This window comes from Rhinopithecus roxellana, chromosome 1 (assembly GCF_007565055.1).
Source record: "Rhinopithecus roxellana isolate Shanxi Qingling chromosome 1, ASM756505v1, whole genome shotgun sequence".
Classification (NCBI taxonomy): Eukaryota; Metazoa; Chordata; class Mammalia; order Primates; family Cercopithecidae; genus Rhinopithecus; species Rhinopithecus roxellana.
This window is the reverse complement of record NC_044549.1, coordinates 158553570-158575017: the sequence shown is the minus strand read 5'-3', so window position 1 is coordinate 158575017 and position 21448 is coordinate 158553570. Positions and strand designations below refer to the sequence as shown.

The 21448-nt window shown below is 38.7% G+C and overlaps 1 protein-coding gene across 1 annotated transcript in view; it reads right to left on the bottom strand.

Annotated features, from left to right (window-relative positions):
• GADL1 (glutamate decarboxylase like 1) overlaps window positions 1–21448 on the bottom strand; it is a 168822-nt gene that overhangs the window by 59011 nt on the left and 88363 nt on the right. Inside the window, exons 12-13 of the mRNA XM_010354468.2 lie at window positions 18301–18500; window positions 2229–2280 (exon numbers count right to left, since the gene is read on the bottom strand). Of these exons, the coding sequence (XP_010352770.1) occupies window positions 2229–2280; window positions 18301–18500 (252 nt within the window). The remainder of the gene's footprint in view (window positions 1–2228; window positions 2281–18300; window positions 18501–21448) is intronic.

Below are 21448 nucleotides of genomic sequence, written 5' to 3'. Positions count from 1 at the left end.
AGACATTTTCTTACATAGTTATAATGCCACTATGCTTCACAAAATTGACAATTCCTTGACACCATCTAATCTCTCCAATTGTTACAAGAATTACTTTTTACAGTTGGCTTGTTCAAACTGGGATTTCAACAAGGTCTATATGCTTTATTTGGTTGTTATGCCTCTTTCGTCTCTTTGAACCTAAAGAGATTATCACTACTTCCTCCTTTTTTTCCTCACGTCACTAGCCTATTGAAGAAACCAGGTTGTCTGTTCTGTAGAAGTTTTCATGCTCTAAATTTGTTGTCTTTCTAGTACTACCAGAAAGTTGTTTAACTATTAATTATTTTGGAGTGCATGCAAGATCTTCCATATCTCTAGCTTTCTGAAACTTTGGAAGCTTAGAACTTTCTAATCTGGTGCTTCCTTTCTAGATAGTAGTGGAATCCATGGTCTAGATTCTCTGGAAAGTATTTCCCAAACTTCCCTGAGGACTATTGTCATATTTCACTTTGGCTACTAAAAACAGTTTCCAAGTTTGTCTTCCTTATTTTTATCTTGTCCTCTCTTCACTATTGCTTTTTCAACATTCCTCTCTTCTCATGACATCAAGCATAATCTTTTAAAATGCAAGTCAAACCCCTGTCTTCTTAAAACATCTCCAGTGACATTTGGAATACAGGTGAAAGGCCTTATCTTGACCTACCTGACCACCACCTGATCTGGTCTCTACCCACCTCTCCAATTCCATCACCTGCTGCACACTCCCCTTCATTCACTACAACTTTTTTTGGCTGCTCAAACATAGAACTCTCTTCAGCTTTAAGCCTTGCAGTTGTTTACCAATTCTGCCAGAATGTCTTTCCCCCAAATATCTGCATGGCTTGCTGTTTATCTTTATTCAGGTCTCAGCTCAAAGATAACCTTAAAATCCCCTACCTAGATTACCCAAACCAAATAAGCCATCCCCATTTCAGCATTTTACCCTCTTCCCCCCAATACAATATCTATAACCTTGTCTAATTATATACTAGATTATCTCATGAACATGTTTTATTGTTTTAAGACTCTTACTACCTGATTTCGCTATTAATTAATTTGCTTATTTAGTGCGTTTCACTTTCCAGTCAAATGTAAGCATCATGAAATCGGGGACCCTTTTTTGTTTTCTATCTCCTGTGCCTAGAACCATCCCTGACACATAGTAAATTGTTCAATGCATCTTATTGAATAAATACCAAAAAAACAGCTAGCTTTTTCTTTTTACTTTACTTTTTTTTTTTTTTCTTCTTTGAGACAGAGTTTCACTCTTGTTGCTCAGGCTGGAGTGCAGTGGCGTGATCTTAGCTCACTGCAACCTCCACCTCCCAGCTTTTAGCAATTCTCCTGCCTCAGCCTCCCAAGTAGCTGGGATTACAAGCATGAGCCACCATGCCTGACTAACTTTTGTATTTTTAGTAGAGACAGGGTTTCGCTATGTTAGGCTGGTCTCGAACTCCTGACCTTGTGATCTGCCTGCTTTGGCCTCACAAAGTGCTGGGATCATAGGCATGAGCCACCAATGCCCAGCCAGCTAGATTTCTTATATACAGCACAGGCTCCAAGACTAGAATCTCTAGGTTATATTTTTACATTGTTAAAAACTGCTATAATACATATACTATAACAAAATCTAAGATAACCTTGCAATTTATATTTCTTAAAAACCAGAATTACACATTATTTATTTTAAATTTTATAAACATGTTTTAGAAAAAAATATATTCTCTACCTTTGTAACCACCTCATTTCTTACACATAGCAAACAATACAACATCAACAAAATGACTTTTCCCATTGCTCCAAAATGAATATGCTCCCATTATTTTATAAAGAGTAAACTGTATGTAGTATTGTACGTTCACTTAATTGATTTTCACATGCAGGCACCACTACATCACAGATGAATATTTGCAGTACAATCATGCAATTTATATATCAAGATACAGGTTATAATTTATTCAATATTATCCTTGGTAATTGAGCATTTTAATTTTCAACACTTAAAGGCAAGTATATTCTGTGAATCCAACAAAGGAAAAGTACTCACTAATAGAGTAAATTAACATAATAGACTCTATGAATTAAACTAATGACTTGTTTTTAAGTCTGCAACACAAAAACCAATGAAATATATAACAGATTAGAAAATTACCACCTTCATCACTGTTAACTGACAAAATCACAAGCACAATTATGCAATCACTTACTTCCAGCAGTAACTTGAATCCTTCTCTTTTCTTGATTTCGTCTACTAGGTACCTAAAATTAAAAGTCAGTGTTTATAATCTACCATGTAAAAATGTCATGAACATGAATGATGTATGACAAAACCGATTCAGAGACAGGGCTTGGAGATAAGATACAGATAAAGGTCAAGGTATAGGCAGAGCTATGGATAGATAAATACTCCAGACCTACTGTTATTTCCTTGACCTGAGTAAAAAGATGCATCTTTTTGATAATGAGATTTATCTCACATGTTAGCATCAAGCTTTAACCCTGGTGTGAAAAGCTAGATAAAGCAGGTTGGATATGTATCTCTGAACATGTGGGTCTTACTTTCATATCCTAAATCGGGGATTTAACATAGGCACTTATATTAAATAGCTGGCTTGGAGGAAAGAGGGTTTTTTGGTGTGTAATCCTGCTTGTAAGTTCATTTAAAATCAAGGAAGATCAACATAATCTTAGTCCAGCACAGAGGGAAGGAGGACTGATAATCAGTATCATGTTAAAAGTAGGCTGATTATCCTTAGCAAACTAACACAGGAACAGAAAACCAGACACTGCATGTTCTCGCTTATAAGTGGGAGCTGAACAATGAGAACACATGGACACAGGGAGGGGAGTAACATAACTAGGGCCTGTCAGGGGAGGATGAGGGGAGAATATTAGGGAAAAGAGCTAATGCATGTGGGGCTTAATACCTAGGTGGTGAGTTGATAAGTGCAGCAAACTGTGTGGTTCACGTTTATCTAGGTAACCTGCACACGTACCCCAAAACTTAAGAAAAAATAAATTACCTGAATATGAAGGGGAAAAAAGTGGGCTGTAGCCATTGATAGAGTATCTATAAAGTCATTTTAGATGTTGGGGGAAAGAGAATTATCACACCTAAGTAAAGGGCATGGATGAAATATGGAATATGAGTGAGAAAAGACTAAAATAGCATTGAGAACATGGTACTCTATATAATAACATTGACTCCTCTCTTTTAGGCTTGGCTTTTGTCTATACCAAAAGAAAAGTCTGAAATGGCCTTGAAAACTAGCGATTCATGAGCCTTTAAATGTTCACAACACTTGACCCAGTATTTCAAATATAGGAATCAAATCTAAGGAAATAAGAGAGACACTGACGGAAATGTTTGTCAGAGCATTTATTGTGATTTAAAAAAAAAAAAAATCACACCGAACATAAGGAATGCCTTTGAAAACTAGCTCCCAGTATGATCTTATGATCGTGTCACTAAATCATAAATATTCAACTAATATTTAAAGACACAACGATGCTCCTCTTGGGCCTCAAGTCTCTTACCTGTAAAACTGGACTAATACAATCTTTTCCAATTTGAAATGGTTTTTGTAAAAATTAAAATCATAAACATGAAAAAATGCAGACTAAAAACGGGAAAGAAGGGACTATGACATTTTTAGGAAGGCCATTCTATAATGTGAATATGGAATGCAGTAGTTTTTAAGATGAAGTTCCTTTTTCCAAATGTATACAGCTTTTTTATATTAGGTTAAATATTGATGTTTGCATATAGATACTATCTTTGAAATAGACAAGATCTTATTTTAAATTGTCAATATGGGAATAGTAATATGGGAATCTTTGAGCAATAATGTTAGCATACACACGGGCACACATGCTCACAAAGTACTAGATGTTCTATGTACGCCATTCTCTGAACACTTTTTCAGAAGACGTATGTAGCTATAAAGTTTTTAAACCTTTTATCACACTGACTAGCTTCCATAAAAAGCAATTTCATTGCTCAATACATACCAGAAAAGGTATTCAAAATCAGTAATAATCAAAGAAGTACAAATTAAAACAATAATACAGGCATCCCTTGGGGGTATTGTAGGTTTGGTTCCAGAACACTACAATAAAGTGAATGCTGCAGGAAAGGGTCACAACTTTGGAGGTTCCTCAGTGTATATAAAGGTTACATTTACAGTATACTGGAGTCTGAGTGTACAATGGCATTATGTCTAAAACACAATGCACATGTTATGATTAAAAATACCTTATTGCTAAAAAGTGCTAAGGATTATCTGAGACTTCAGTGAGTTGTAATCTTTTTGCTCCTGGAGGGTCTTGCCTTGATGTTGATGGTTGCTGACTGATCAAAGGGCTGAAGGTTGGGGGTGACTGTGACAATTTCTTACAATAAGACAACAATGAAGTTTGCCACACTGCCTGACTCTTCTTTCACAAAAGATTTCTCTGTAGTAGGCAATGCTGTTTGAACACATCTTACCCACAACAGAACTTCTTTCAAAATTGAAGTCGGCCCTTTCAAACCTTGCTGCTGCTTTGCCAACTAAGTTTATGTAATATTCTATATCCTTTGTTATCCTTTCAACAAGATTCACAACATGATCACTGAGTAGATTTCTTCTCACAAAACCACTTTCTTTGCTCATCCATAGGAAGAGGCTCCTCATCCATTGAAGTTTTATCATGAGACTGCAGCAATTCAGTCACATCTTCAAGCTTCACTTGTAATTCTAGTTCTCTTGCTGTTTTCACATCTTTAGTGACTTCCTTCCCTGAAGTCTTACACCCCTAAAGGTCAACCACGAGTCTGAATTAACTTCTTCCATATCCCCATTATTAGTATTTTGACCTCCTCCTATAAGTCATCAGTGTTTTTAATGGTATATAAAAGAGTAAACCCGTAAAATTTTCAATTCACTTTGCCCAGATCCATCAGAGGAATCACTTATATATTTTGTAAGGCTATAGCTGTGATATTTCTTAAATAAGACTTGAAAGTCTAATCCTTGATCCATGAGCTGTAAAATGAATGTTGTGTTAGCAAGCATGGAAATATTAATCTCCTTGTACATCTCCATCAGAGCTCTTGGGTGACTAGGTGCATTGTCAATGAGCAGTAATATTTTGAAAAGAATCTTTTTCTGAGCAGTAAGTCTCATGTCTCAACAGTGGGCTTCAAATATTCAGTAAACCATGCTATACAGAGATATGTTGTCACAGGCTTTGTTGTTCCATTTACGGAGTACAGGCAGAGTAAGTTTAGCACAAATCTGAAGTCTTCGAATTTTCAGAATGGTAAATGAGCATTGACTTCAACCTAGTCACCAGCTGCATTAGCTCCTAAAAATAGATTCAGCCTGTCTTTGAAGCTTTGAAGACGGGCATTGACTTCCCTCTGGTCATGAAACTTCTAGGTGGCAGCTTATTCCAATATAAGACTGATTTGCCTACATTGAAAGCCTGTTTAATGTAGCCACATTCTTCAATGATCTTAGCTAGATCTTCGGGATAACTTGCTGCAGTTTCTCCATCATTTGCCGCTTCACTTTGCACTTTTATGTTACGGAGACGGCTTCTGTGCTCAAACCTCATGAACCAACCTCTGCTAGCTTCTAACTTTCCTTCTGCATCTTCCCCACCCCTCTCAGCCTTCGCAGAATTGGAGAAAGTTAGAGTGTGGTTCTGAATTAGGCTTTGGCTTAAGGCAATGTCATGCCTGGTTTGATCTATTCAGAACTCTAAAACCTTTGTATCGGCAAATAAGGTTGTTTTGCTTTCTTACTCATGTATTCACTGAAGTAGAACCTCTAATTTCCTTCCAGAACTTTTCCTTTGCTTTCATAAATTGGCTATTTGGCACAAGGGGCCTAACTTTGTCTGTCTTGGCTTTTGGCATGCCATCCTCACTAAGCCTAACCATTTCTAGCTTATTTGTGACAGACGTGTGACTCTTCATTTGAGCACTCAGAGGCCATTGTAGCATTATTTGTTGGCCTAATTTTGATATTGTTGTCTAAGGAAATTGGAAAGCCTGAAGAGAAGGAGAGAGATGGGGGGAATGGCCAGTTGGACAGCAGTCAGAACACACACAATATTAAGTTTTCTAGCTTCTATGGGTGCATTCTATGGGGAGTCCCAGAACAATTACAACAGTAACATAAAAGAGAACTGATGACTCAAACATTTTTATTATGAGAATTACCAAAACCTAATGGAGACATGAAGTGAGCACATGCTGTTGGGAAGATGGCACTGATGGACTTGCTCAATGCAGGATTACCACAAACCCTCAATTTGTAAAGCAAAACCCCCCAAAACACAATATCTGGAAAATAAGGTTAAGCACATGAAATGAAGGATTCCTGTATTAACCATATTTCCCAATGATACCGGAAACTTTAGAGTGACAACTTCCAGTGGTGGTGAGAATATGAAAGAAAGCTGCTACAAACCTTTTAATAATACTCATATCTTCTTATCAAGCAAACCAGTTTGGAAATGCTGGTCTACCAAGAAAAAAGTTATCAAGGATAGATGGTACATATAAATATGTGCACATATATGCTGTTATATCTAAATCTCTGTACTGTGGGTGTATAAGTATATTCCATACAAAATAACTAGAAACAAGATTAATATTCAGAAATTAATAGTGAATTAAAACGTACTATAGCAACATAATGTAATATGCAGCTATTAAAATGAATTATCTACTTAAAGCACAGGATGATCAGGATAAATTAGTAAAAGATAAAAGGTTCTGAGAAATGGGGATGATTTGATTCAACTTTTAAACATTTTTTAAAAATCTTTATCCACATGTATATACAAACAAAATATGGAAGGATATGTCATAAATTTAGTTTACCTGAGGGAGGGGGAAAGAAGATGCAATGGGGGTGGGGGGTTTTCCATTCGCTTTTTATATCTTTTCAAAGTTTCATACATGTGGTTACTTGTATAGTTTTTGAAAAGAACTTAAAGAAAAAATATAAAACAAATAGACATATATACTTCCTACCTATGGGAGAAAAGCTTTGTGAACCATCCTTTTTCTCACCTTTTCAGGCACAAATGTACTGGCAATCTGTTAACTCAAAAGCTTATGCTATGATTTCATCCTGAACTGAGGCTATGAAGAAAGCTTTCTCCAGAAATCTTGGGAATAACTTTATAAGATTCTAATTGTGCAGCTAAATAACTTTGAACCTAGGCAAATTCCTAAGTCTTCCTGAGCCTGCCTCCATTTCCTCGTGCACGTAAAGACATGCAACAAAATTGGTAAAATCCTTCCCTAACAAGTTATGGCTACACAAAACTTACATGTATTAACCATAGTATCATTTTAAAATGCTTCTGTCAAACTGGCTAAAGGTGCTCCTGGGAGAAAGGCATCCTAAAACAGAGCTGAATTATTTCGGTTAAAACTCTTTTTGCTAACCGTGTAGATCTGGGCTTTGCATTGGGGATAATGTGCCTATAGCAGTCACTCTCAGAGCCTGTAAAGCCCAGTGATGTGGTTTGGCTGTGCCCTCACCCAAATGTCATCTTGAATTGTAGCTCCCATAATCCCCATGGGTCATGGGAGGGACCTGGTAGGAGGTAACTGAATTATAGGGGTGGGTTTTCTCATGCTGTTTTCATGACAGTGAATAAGTCTCTTACCTGCTGCCATGTAAGACGTGCCTTTTCTCCTTCACCTTCCACCATGATTGTGAGGCCTCCCCAGCCACGTGGAACTGTGAGCCCATTAACCTCTTGTTCTTTATAAATTGCCTAGTCTCAGGTGTGTCTTTATTAGCAGCATGAGAATGGACTGATACACCCAGTGTAACACTCCAGCTGAGTTGAAAATAGAGGTGATTTGGGGCAAGAGGAGATGCAGCTATTACTATGATAACAAAAGTCTTACACCAGAGTTTTCAAACTATGCTCCATGGTATACCATCTTAGTAGGACTTTTTATGTGGAAAACCTATTATCAAATATGTTTGAACACTGCTAGGCATATCAGTTAGATTGATTTTTGTCTACACTTAGAAGTACACTTGGCAAGGCATGGTGGCTTATACCTATAATCCTAGCACTTCGGGAGGCTGAGGTGGGCAGATTGAGTCCAGGAGTTCAAGACCAGCCTGGGCAACATGGTGAAACCCCATCTCTACAAAGAATATAAAAATTAGCCGGGTGTGGAGGTGTACATCTGTGGTCCCAGCTATGCAGGAGGCTGAGGTGGGAGGATCAGTTGAGCCCTGGGAGGTGGAGGTTGCAGTGAGCCATAATTGGACCACTGCACTCCAGTCTAGGTGACAGAATAAGCCCTTCTCGAACAAAAAAGTATACTTGGCTTAATTCATAAGGCCATTTGTCAAGCTGGTTGGATTGTTCAATAATATCAGGAACCACTTATTTACTATAATTTCAGCTAGCCATGTTCAGTGTTAGGGAGGTTTTCTCTCATGTTCACAAGACAGCTGCTATAACTCCATATGTCCTATCCTTATACAGCAGTGTCCCAAGAGTGGAGGGGGCTATAGCAAAAGCACTTAAGTTCTCTCTATTTAGGTAAGAATATTTTCCACAGAAGTTTTCACAGTATCTTACACAGTGACATCTTCACCATATCTTGTTGATTGAGCCACATATCCTCCCCTAAACTAATAGTTGGGGAAGGTGGTTTGCTAAACCAAGTTCCCAGCTTGAACACTGCTATGTGAACAAAATCAAGTTTCTACAGGCAAGACAGAATGTTCCTTGGTGAGCAATCAACAGGGTCTGCATATTTATTAAAGTTAAAAATGCTTCTATAAAATCAATATTGTGAATATAAAATCAATATTGTGAAAATGGTCATACTGCCCAAGGTAATGTATAGATTTGATGCCATCCCCATCAAGCTACCAATGACTTTCTTCACAGAATTGGAAAAAACTACTTTAAAGTTCATATGGAACTGAAAAAGAGCCTGCATTGCGAAGACGATCCTAAGCCAAAAGAACAAAGCTGGAGGCATCATGGTACCTGACTTCAAACTATACTACAAGGCTACAGTAACCAAAACAGCATGGTACTGGTACCAAAACAGAGATATAAACTAATGGAACAGAACAGAGCCCTCGGAAATAATACCACACATTTACAACCATCTGATCTTTGACAAACCTGACAAAAACAAGAAATGGGGAAAGGATTCCCTATTTAATAAATGGTGCTGGGAAAACTGGCTAACCATAGGTAGAAAGCTGAAACTGGATCCCTTCCTTATAGCTTATACAAAACTTAATTCAAGATAGATGCAAGCCTTAAATATTAGACCTAAAACCATAAAAACCCTAGAAGAAAACCTAGGCAATACCATTCAGGCCATAGGCATGGGCAAGGGCTTCATGACTAAAACACCAAAAGCAATGGCAACAAAAGCCAAAATTGACGAATGGGATCTAATTAAAGAGCTTCTGCACAGCAAAAAGAAACTACCATCAGAGTGAACAGGCAACCTATAGAATGGGAGAAAATTTTTTCAATCTACCCATCTGACAAAGGGCTAATATCCGGAATCTACAAAGAACTTAAACAAATTTACAAGAAAATAATCCCCATCAAAAAGTGGGCAAAGGATATGAACCAGACACTTCACAAAAGGAGACATTTATGCAGCCAACAGACACATGAAAAAAATGCTCATCATCACTGGTAATCAGATAAATGCAAATCAAAACTACAACGAGATACCATCTCACACCACTTAGAATGGCAATCATTAAAAAGTCAGGAAACAACAGGTGCTGGAGAGGATGTGGAGAAATAGAAACACTTTTACACTGCTGGTGGGACTATAAACTAGTTCAGCCATTGTGGAAGACAGTGTGGTGATCCTCAAGGATCTAGAACTAGAAATATCATTTGACCCAGCCATCCCATTACTGGGCATATACCCAAAGGATTATAAATCATGCTGCTATAAAGACACATGCACATGTATGTTTATTGTGGCACTATTCACAATAGCAAAGACTTGGAACCAACCCAAACGTCCACCAATGATAGACTGGATTAAGAAAATGTGGCACATATACACCATGGAATACTATGCAGCCATAAAGTATGAGTTCATGCCCTTTGTAGGGACATGGATGAAGCTGGAAACCATCATTCTGAGCCAAACTATCGCAAGGACAGAAAACCAAACACTGCATGTTCTCACTCATAAGTGAGAATTGAATAATGAGAACACTTGGACACAGGGTGCGGAACACCACACACTGGGGCCTGTTGTGGGATTGGGGGAAGGGGTGGGAGGGGAGGGGGAGGGATAGCATTAGGAGATATATCTAATGTAAATGACGAGTTAATGGATGCAGCACACCAACATGGCACATGTGTACATATGTAACAAACCTGCACGTTGTGCACATGTACCCTAGAACTTAAAGTATAATTTTTAAAAAAATGCTTCTATATTACAGGCCCTCTCAAAGTTTTAAATGTCCTAATGAGTACTTAAAATTTCTAAGAGAGGAATAATATAGCAGTTAGCATCTCCCAAACTTATTTAACCATGGAACCATTTTTTTAGAGATCATCTATTAAGATCTCTTCGAAGTCTACTGGCCACAGCATACTTTCATAAATGCTGGTTTAGAAGTGTTTCTACTAAAAAGTACCCTATCCTCTTCTTAAATAAATGCTAAAATGAAATGAGTTGTTGGGAGGAAAGCCAAAATGTTGAAGTCACCTCTGCCTGTTTCTAGGGACGATTTATTCCTCACAACTCTTGTTTTCAATATATGAAAACAACCTAAAGACAAAATACATTTAATAAACTAATCTTATATGGTGGAAGCCAAAAAACAAGGTATGTTCAGTTTGGGGACATAATACCGAAACCATAAACTACTATCAAAAGGCATTCAAGTGAGTGGACTCAAAAAGCAATAATAACTTCATAAAACTCTTTGTCCCTTCCACTAACCTTGGCATAGAAGAGAGAAAAAATATATATTAGCAAGAGGTTTCACCAATCCTACTGTGTGTGGTAATAACATATTAATATTCTGGCTTGATCTTGGCATATGCATTAATGATAAACTTGCTACAAAACAATTTTCCTCTACTTTACAACTATGCTTCTAACATTAGAGAATCTCAGTTCTCAGATTGGTTATATAAGTCCCCCACTTTTTGTTTTTATTTCTCTTGTCCTTTTGCAAGACATTCTTTTCTCTCTGAAAATAGCCTCTCCAGTCCCTTTCTTTAGCAGCCACTTAGCGCCTCCCTGGACCACTTTGGACCAAGTTTCTCTCCTAGTCTCATCTTCTCATTTGAAATTTCTTCTGATGCACTGAGTCTCCCAGAACTCCTGAAATTTTTCCATCTGCTTTCCGTATGCTCTGCATGTATCAGCACATATCACATGGCTTGTGGAATTCATCACAGACACCCACGTGCTCTATTCTACTGTAATTGTAACTTTTAAAAAGATCACCAATATAAAGATTAAAAATAAAAACAGACTGTTCCCTAGTTTTCTAGACTCTGTACCTCCCATCACCTAGAGAAATACACTGGCACAAAAGCATCATTGTGTAACTGCTCACCTTTTCCATACTGATAACGATAAACCCCTCGGTATCCATGCAAGTCTATGGAATGATTTCCATCTGAGAGATTGCAGAGATTGTGTGTCAAGGGAATAGATAAATGATACTCTGGAGACCAAACAAAGTAGCAGAGTGGGAGTTCCTGAGCTGTTTGTTGTTGTTGAAAAGACTTAGACATGACTCTTCTAGGCCTGCTTGAAAAATTATCCTTTAGTGGATATCCATTTAACCTGAATGCCATCACAAAGGCCTAGAAGGTGCCCTCAGCAACAGGTAAGCTTGTAGAGTAAAACATTTTTTACTTTCCTAGGCAGATATCAGAAATATACAGTCACTGGTTTTGTGCCATAGTGGTGGTTTTAAACCTGAGCCCCCTGAGTTTCAATCATGCTCAATAATCACATGTTGCTTTAGGCTCTCAGGGTCGCTGATTTTCAAACCAAAGAACAAAAGCATTTTAGCCATTAATATTTTCTGGGAGAAACGTTCTCTCTTCAATTGGGTTGACACGGTCAAATGGAAATTAGGAAAAGCCTTAGAGGTCTCCTAGGCACTAATTTTTTCCTTCTTGTTAAATTTCTGACAACCCATGAAATTGGAATCATTGTCCTTTTGAAAGTGTCTGCTCTTACTTTCCCAAGTGAAGACAAAGAAGGCTATCTTATCAGTGCAAGTGATCACTGGCCTATCAAAATATCGTACTTAAATCTTAGTCAATATAAAAACTTCAAAGTTAAGCTCCATTTAGATTCAGGAATATAGAAACATTAATCTATGGAATTCAAAGGAAAAGAGTTGCACAGCTTTTCCAGTATTTTAGAGACCTGACCTCGGGCCTAGGGAAGTGGATATTTTAGCTGTAAGAGCCTGCCAATAAGGTGCTTCTCAAATACTAACACAATCATCACATGCAGCTTTACTTTGCTAGAGTTATCTACTGAAAGAAGTTATACCTCTTGGAAACAAAACAATGTTACTGTGACTTAGAAATTATTCCAGGTGGAGCCTTCCAACCATAGGTGAAATGCTTTTGATTTGGTAAACTCTGAAGCAAGTTGCCCAGGCATCAGTGAGCTTCATGGGAAATATCTTGACCCTGTGACTTTTTGAATTGATTATGCTACTTCACATTATGCACGTGGTTAGAAGACTGGAAGAGTTAAGATTATGGCTCACAGAACCAGTGGTGTTCTAGAGATAGTTTGTAGTGGTTAGGAGTCCACTGTTAAATATTCAGGAAAGTCATAAACTACAACCATTGGTATCTTGCAATTTGCTATGACAGAAATATTTACACCATGGAAATTGGAAGACACAAATGGGGCTTTCTTTTCCTTCTGAGAGCCAATTTACGGCCACACCACTGCATATAGGCTTAAGCGCAAACATAAGAGACCCTAGAATTGAGAAAATATTCTGTCTTTCCTAAAAAGCAGAACTTCAAATGAATCAGTAATTTGAAAAGAAATCATGAAAATAAAGCCCTTCTGTTGCTAATTTACTACAAATCTTACTCTAGAGAAATTCTCTCCAAGTTTATAATTTCACATTCATACCAAATTACATGCTTCAAAGTACTCTGCCCTTTTCCTTGGCATTGGAGACAGACTTTTGCCCACCCCAGGAATAGACTGTTGGATATCAAGACTGTGGGAAGTTAAGGCCAAAAAAACTATTGTAAGTAACAGCAGGAAACAGGAGGGATTATTTTTCAAATATTTAAATATAGGTCACAGAGTCTGCAGCAATGCTCACTAAAATGTTAATTCAATTCAACTTGACAAACATTTACAAACAATAAGTGTTTGTTGAATTGAAATGTTAACATTTATCCTCCTGTGATATTTCTCTGCAAAAATTAGAAAGTATTCTTAGACTGTAAACTAAATTCTACCCTGAGATGAATGTTGACTTTATAATAAATACAATCATAAAATATTTATATCTAACCTTATTTCAAGACACCTCCCAATGAATTATTTCAAAGCTTAGACAAAATAATGCAGAGATTCTTCCCCATTTAAATAGTGCAAGAAAATCCACAAAAAGGGAACAGAGCTTCCTGGACTTCTAATTTAGTGAGCAGCTATAAATAATTTATGGTAGACCATAGACCGTCTTGTTTTCTCACCACTGGGTTATCTCCCCACTTCTAATAGAAGCACTTTAACCCTATCTCTAACAAAGGTACCTTCGTCATCTAGGCTCAGTACACATTCTATAAAAGGAATCGACACTCTCCCCAGTGCCAAGAGACAGCAGTTGAGTCATCATTACTACTGAGAGCATCACATTGCCCTGGAAACCGTGACTGATTCAGAGATGGATATTTACCTCACTCTCAAATAATTAAACTTTCCTCGGATTGTTGAGAGAGGAGTACTTTATCTTTTGATCTTGAACCCGGAAGAACATAGATCTGACACTTTTTGCAGCCACCTTCCTCCATAGGAATAAACCCAACCTGAAGGAAAGCAGAACTGAAAGATGCAGAGAGACTGAAGACTGCTGATACTGTTTAAGCACCTAGACCAAGCCTTCCGAAAGTCATCACTACACTAGTCCTAACAGCCTTAAATTACCTTTGTTTATAATACCTTGAGTTAGTTTCCATCGCTTACTACCAAGAGTCCTCATATAACATTCACAGGTTTTTCAAACTACTTCATACCCATAATCACCAGAATTACTGACTTCTAAATGTCTTCTGAAAATGCCAAAGCCATCTCTTTACCTGTCTTTATATCCAAGCCCTTTGCCACGTAACTTTGCAATTCTCCCTGCTAAAAGCCAGAGGGTACTTCCCACCTCTTCACGTTGGGCTTAGCCATATGGTTTTCTTTGACCAAGGGAGTATAATGCAATCAGGAGTCTAAAGTGGGCTTACATGATTGGTTTGCCTTCTTGGTCTTCTGTCATGGCCATCTCAAGAATACGTGCTGGCTAGTATGCTGATCAAGGAATATGAAAGACGTGTGGAGAGTAGACTCAAACACCCCAGCCACTATGGTATGCTATAAAGTCATGCCAGCCAACATTTAGACCTCTAGGGGGAAAACAATTGTTTTAAGACATTAGGTTTCAGACAGCTTGTTGCTCAGAATACTCATACCCACTATAGAAAGAAGAAATTGCTCTAAATCTCTAAGAAGGTCCTTCATGATTTTCCAAGTGAAATGTTAACAGGGAGTAAAGAAGGAAAGACTATCCAAACCAGAGTTCAAAGCCTAATGTCTATACTGGCCAAGCAGTTAAGTAATAACTAAGACTTAAATAGCATGTAGGACATCGCAGGCATTGTTCTACATGTATCCATTTCTTTAACCTTTACAGTAACTGTTTGAGATATGTGCTATTATCATTTTCTTGGGACAAAACTGAGGTGCAGAGAGATTAAGAAACTTGCCCCAGTCACATAGGACTTAGGTCTTGAATCCAGGTTGTCTGTACCTCTATGCTATTAGGCTAGATTTATGTTGTTGTTGTTAACCATAAGAAGTGATAGGGACTGTTTCTCCAGAGTCGGGCATCATCATGTTCAGCTAATTGTTACCATGTGGGATTGAGAACATTCTAAACTTTGAGAAAAACAAAAATTCCAGGTTTTTGAGAAATCTATTTTTTAAAAAAAGCATTTTAAATATTTAAATGTTTGAATGTTTAACATCATGGAAGTTAACCCTAAGCAGTATAAGCCCAGCAAAACACGTGTAAAACTAAATTTGGCTATGGCCTGTCCACCACTGATCTAAATTTAGCAGTTCAGTCCTATTCAAGTAGCAATGTCTGGCACCTATCTCTTGAGCTTTTCTAATGTTCTCACAAGTGTGATAACAGCTTTATTTCTAATGTTACTATGAGGCAAGTAAACATGGTTCTTCCACACTGCCTTTCCCTCTAAGACTTAAGCTGCCACCAAAACTCACAGATCTGCTTTTCAAGTCCTTAATGTCACATCCAGACTTTTGCATCACCTCACATCCAGAGATTTGGGCCTGCTGCTCCTTCCACCCAGGTCATTCTTCTCCCTTTCTGTTTTAGTCCGTTTTCATGCTACTGATAGACATACCCGAGATTGGGAAGAAAAAAATTTAATTGAACTTACAGTTCCACGTGGCTGGCGAGGCCTCAGAATCATGGTGGGAGGCAAAAGGCACTTTTTACATGGCAGTGGCAAGAGAAAAGGGTGATGCAAAGGTGGAAACCCCTGATAAAGAGCTTGTGAGACGTATGTACTACCACGACAGCAGTGTGGGGAAACTGCCCCCATGATTCAAATTATCTCCCACTGGGTCCCTCCCACAACACCTGGGAATTATGGGAGTAGAATTCAGGAAGAGATTTGGGTGGGGACACAGAGCCAAACCATGTCATTCTGCCCCTGGCCCCTCCAAATCTCATGTGCTCACATTTCAAAACCAGTCATGCCTTCCCACCAGTCCCCTAAAGTCTTAACTCATTCCAGCATTAACTCAAAAGTCCACAGTCCAAAGTTTCATCTGAGACATGGCAAGTCCCTTCTGCCTATGAACCTGTAAAGTCAAGCAAGCTAGTAACTTCCCAGATACAATGAGGATACAGGTATGAGGTAAATACAGCCATTCCAAATGGAAGAAATTGGCCGAAACAAAGGGGTTACAAGGGCCCATGCAAGTCTCTGAATTCCAGCGGGGCAGTCAAATTCTAAAGTTCCAAAATGATCTTTGACTCCATGTCTCATATCCAGGTCATGCTTATGCAAGAGGTAGGTTCCCATAGTCTTTGGCAGCTCCACACCTGTGGTTTTGCAGGGTATAGCACCCCTCACGGCTGCTTTCACATACTGGCATTGAGTGTTTGTGGCTTTTCCAGGCACACAGTGTAAGCTGTCAGTGGATCTACCATTCTGGTGTCTGGAGGACCGTGGCCTTTGTCTCACAGTTCCACTGGGCAATACCCCAGTAGGGACTCTGTGTGGGGGCTCAGACCCCACATTTCTAGCAGAGGTTCTCCATGAGGGCCTCCTCCCCTGCAGTAAACTTTTGCCTGGGCATCCAGGCATTTCTATACCTCTTCTGAAATCTAGGTGGAGGTTCCCAGACCTCAATTCTTGACTTCTGTGTGCCCACAGGCTCAACACCACATGGTAGCTGCTAAGGTTTGGTGCTTGCACTCTCTGAAACCATGGGCTGAGCTGTATTTTGGTCCCTTTTAGCAATGGCTGGAGCAGCTGGGATGCAGGGCACCAAGTCTGCAGGCTGCACACAGCATGGGGACCCTGGGCCCAGCCCACGAAACCAGTTATTCTTCCTAGGCTTCTGGGTCTGTGATAGGAGGGGCTGCCATGAAAGAACTACGACATGCCTTGGGGACATTTTCCCCCATTGTCTTGAGGACTATCGTTCAGCTCCTAGTTACTTATGCAAATTTCTGCAGCTAGCTTGAATTTATCTCAAAAAACGGGTTTTTCTTTTCTTACTGCATCGTCAGGCTGAAAATTTTTTGAACTTTTATGCTGTCTCCTTTTTAAAATGAAATGCTTTTAATAGCACCCAAGTCACCTCTTGAGTGCTTTGCTGCTTAAAAATGTCTTCCATCCGATACTGTAAATCATCTCTCTTAAGTTCAAAGTTCCACAAATCTCTAGGACAGGGGCAAAATGCCGCCAGTCTCTTTGCTAAAATGTAACAAAAGTCAATTTTGCTCCAGTTCCCAACAAGTTCCTCATCTCCATCTGAGACCACCTCAGCCTGGACCTTACTGTTCATATCACTATCAGCATTTTTGTCAAAGCCATTCAACAAGTCTCTAGGAAGTTCCAAATTTTCCTATCTTCTTCTGAGCCCTCCAAACTGTTCCAACCTCTGTGTGTTACCCAGTTCCAAAGTCACTTCCACATTTTTGGGTATCTTTTCAGCAGCACCCCATTCTACTGGTACTAATTTGCTGTATTAGTCCGTTTTCCTGCTGCTGATAAATATGTACCCGAGACTGGGAAGAAAAAGGTTTAATTGGACTTACAGTTCCACATGGCTGGGGAGGCCTCAGAATCATGGTGGAAGCTGAAAGACACTTCTTGCATGGTGGCAGCAAGAGAAAATGAAGAATGCAAAAATAGAAACCCCTGATAAAACCATCAGATGTTGTGAGGCCTATTCACTATCACAGTGCAGTATGGGGAAAACAGCCCCCATAATTCAAATTATTTCCCACCAGGTCCCTCCCACAACCCCTGGGAATTATGGAAGTACAATTCAAGATGAGATTTGGGTGGGGACACAGAGCCAAACGATATCACCTTCTCTTCATTAGATCTCAGTTGAAAGTCACTTCCTCCAAGGAGCCTCTGCCAGCGCTCCTCAAGAACATACTACAGAGCCCTCCTGATTAGGATTGGAGACTATACCTCACCTTGCTAGAAAGGAAGGGCCATTTGTATTTCTCAGTAGGCTAGGATCTTGGAAAGAGGTGGTAGGACTGCTCTGTTCATAAATCCTAACACGTAGTACATACTGAGAAAACGTGTATTGGATGAAATAAAGAATGCACAAATGAAAATATGCACTTGCAACACATTTCAAGTATTACTTTCCTTAGGTCTTTACAGTCACAGACACACACACACACACACACACACACACACACACACACAGAGAGAGAGAGAGAGAGAGAGAGAGAGAGAGACTAGTACCTAGATAAAGCAAGAGCACGATTAACTCTTTCTTCAAGGCCTGATGTACCCAGGGCCTTCCAGGTCATCCAGAACTTGAATGCATCTGGTCTTCTGCTACATTGGATAGACTTGTCTCCTGTGTCATAGCTCACATCATAGAATTTATCCTGCTGGAAGAGGTAAGATGCCTTGGCACAGTAGCATTTTTTAAGAAGATCCTTTGAAAAAGAAAGAAAGATGACAAGACTGTTCAACTTTAGAATACAACTTGATTTTGAAAGCAAACACACACATGTACACAATGTGTATATTCTACCTATGCCAAATGTACATCTCACTTTATGATTGCCTTGTGTCAGACACAATCAATGTACATTGACTTTGAGATACACGTTACCCACAGTGTTACCAAACAAAACCTCAGAGTTGACAATGCTAATATCCATCTTCACAATTTTACTGAGCATTGAGAGGTTGAGAAGACCATGTCATTATAGCTATGACATCAAGGTGGGTCAGTTTTTCAGTATGAATAAAACTGTCTATAACTCACTTAAAGCTCTCCATTGGCAAACAAACAAAAAAAACATTTACACGTGTTATACAATTTCATAAGCAAAATAAACTAGGTTTAAAGACCTTCTTTATCATATTCATTTGAAAAGGCTAGACCCGACGTAACTCAGGGAAAAAGCCCAGGGATAAAAACCCAGTGAAAGAGCTATGGAAGATGTAAACAAGAGCCAACAAGTTTTCACTACCACAAAATGTCAGCTATAATTCCACAGGGCCTTTCGTGTTTGTCTCATGCCGGTTTTATTTGCAACCAAATTCCATCTGCATTTACTAACTTGTTATCATTAGGAAGTGGGTGATAATTTACTGTTCATCACGATTATAGGGCCTTTGCCTCAACCTCAAACCATTAAAGTTGAAGCCATGTTGGCTTCAATGTCATCTAGTGTCTACAAAAGCCAGGATTTCCTAATCAATCATTTACAGCCCTGACAACTCCCCTAAAATATTTTAGATCCTTGTGCCTCCTCAGTGGAGCCAATGTACTCAATGTCCCTGAACCACTTCATCATGTTTCTTCTATGTCTTATACCATTTGCTTGCATCTAACTCCCTATTTTATTATGATACTTGACACTTTCAACAGAATATATGCAGTCTATTTATAAGCTGTGAAGTTTACTGACACTAAACATAGCCTACCTTCTTTCTCAGTCCTGCCCTTCCATCAGGTCCCATCTCAACTTTTTCTTCCCCTTCAGCTTCATCTGCCCATCTCGTTGGACTCAAAGGAATAACTGGTATTTGGCTGCATTTGTTGGCCTTCGTTCTGTACTTTCCCCATGCAATGAGCAGTCACTACCTATATTCTCTCCTTGTGTGGTCAAGCAGGTTCTTGGGAGCAGGAATCATTTCTTATCCATCGTTACATCCATGTAGCTTAACACTGCTGGGCACAGAGCACTCTCATTAAGCTATCAAGACAATGATTCCTCTCTCAATGCCCTGACATGTAGTATGAGTAGAATAAACACAGATAGATGAACTTCTCATTTGGTGCATTTTCCAAACTTTAACAATTCAAAACTACTAGTGCTGTACAGGAAGCTACAAAAAAATCTCAGTAGACATGGGGGTCCTAGAAAATGTTTCCTTCTGATCAGAGAATGTATTTAAATGTGCTTCATTTGACTAATCAGCTTGTGCTAATTAGTTGAATGAAAAGGAAATTTTGAGGTATCACATTTCAAATGAAAGCGTAAGTTTGCTGACTTAAGCAACACTGTCTTGTGTACATACTGGTCTGGATCTAAATATGTTCCGTTATCAAAAAGTATGATTTTATACTACATAAAAATTATATACCAAACATAACCAAGAATTACAATATGCTCCTCATCCAGTATCCACAATAAACTGAATATAAAACAATGATAAGTCTGGCCACTGTGACTCACACCAGTAATCCCAATGCTTTGGAGGGCCAAGGTAAGAAAATCACTTGAGGCCAGCAGTTTGCTACAAGCCTGGGCAACACAGTGAGATCTCATCTCTATAAACATAAAAATTAGTTGGGCATAGTGATACGTGCCTGTGGTTGTGGCATGTGCCTGAAGTGGGAGGATCACTTGAGCCCATGAGGTGGAGGCTGCAGTGGGCTGTGAGCACACCACGGCTTGCCAGCCTGTACAACAGCGAGACCCTGTCTCTAGAATAATAATAATAATAGTAATAATAATAATAAACATTAGTATGCCTTCAGCCTGGTTCCGATGGGTATTCTTGAGAGATACAGGGAAAGAGTAGATTGCTCTGACCTGAACACTAAAGTAGAAAAATCCCTTAAAGTCTTAGATTTTATCATCAATATCTCTACTCTGATCACAGTTGCCACTGCTGCATCTCCCTGACCTCAAAAGTCGGGACATTTGATTATTGTTTCCATAGCAACTACAGTCTGACCATATATTATAACACTAAAAGGCCACTGCATGTATTTTAGGGACAAATCATGCACACATATTCATAACACAGGCACACACACACTTGCATTACGATTATAAATTTACTGTCACCAACCATGAAAGATTAAAAACTCCCAAAGCAAATGAACTTTGGACATTTATTGAGCAAGTTTTAGGGGCCTATGGTAGTGATTGAAAGGGAGAGGAGGCTCATCCATTATCAGAAGACAAATTGTGTAATCATAAGCAAGTGGAGAACAAGAGAGCCAAGAAAGCAAATAGCAGAAGAAACAATTGTCCTGCAGTAGTGACAGTTAATTTCATGGCACTAAAAATTCTGCCTTGGGAAGGTTTCCTAAAGAACACCTGGCGGCTTGGGATTTACTTTATCAAAAATAAACTTTCCTCTCATATTTCACTTTGCATTTTAGTTTATGTCCTTGTATTAAAGTGGATGAGATGTCTTTTAGTTTTAAGACATCAACTAAGAAGATGCTCAGATCTTCGGAGAAAACATTTTAGAAATAAGTATAGTAAAATTTAAGATTGTTGAAAATAGTTATTGTGCTATCAAAGAGAAGCACCATATTTATCTTGCTCATCTTCATATACTCTTAATCCTAGCAGGACAATAAATACTAGTAATATGGCTTTCAGAGACAAGTATCCAATGAAAATTCAAATTG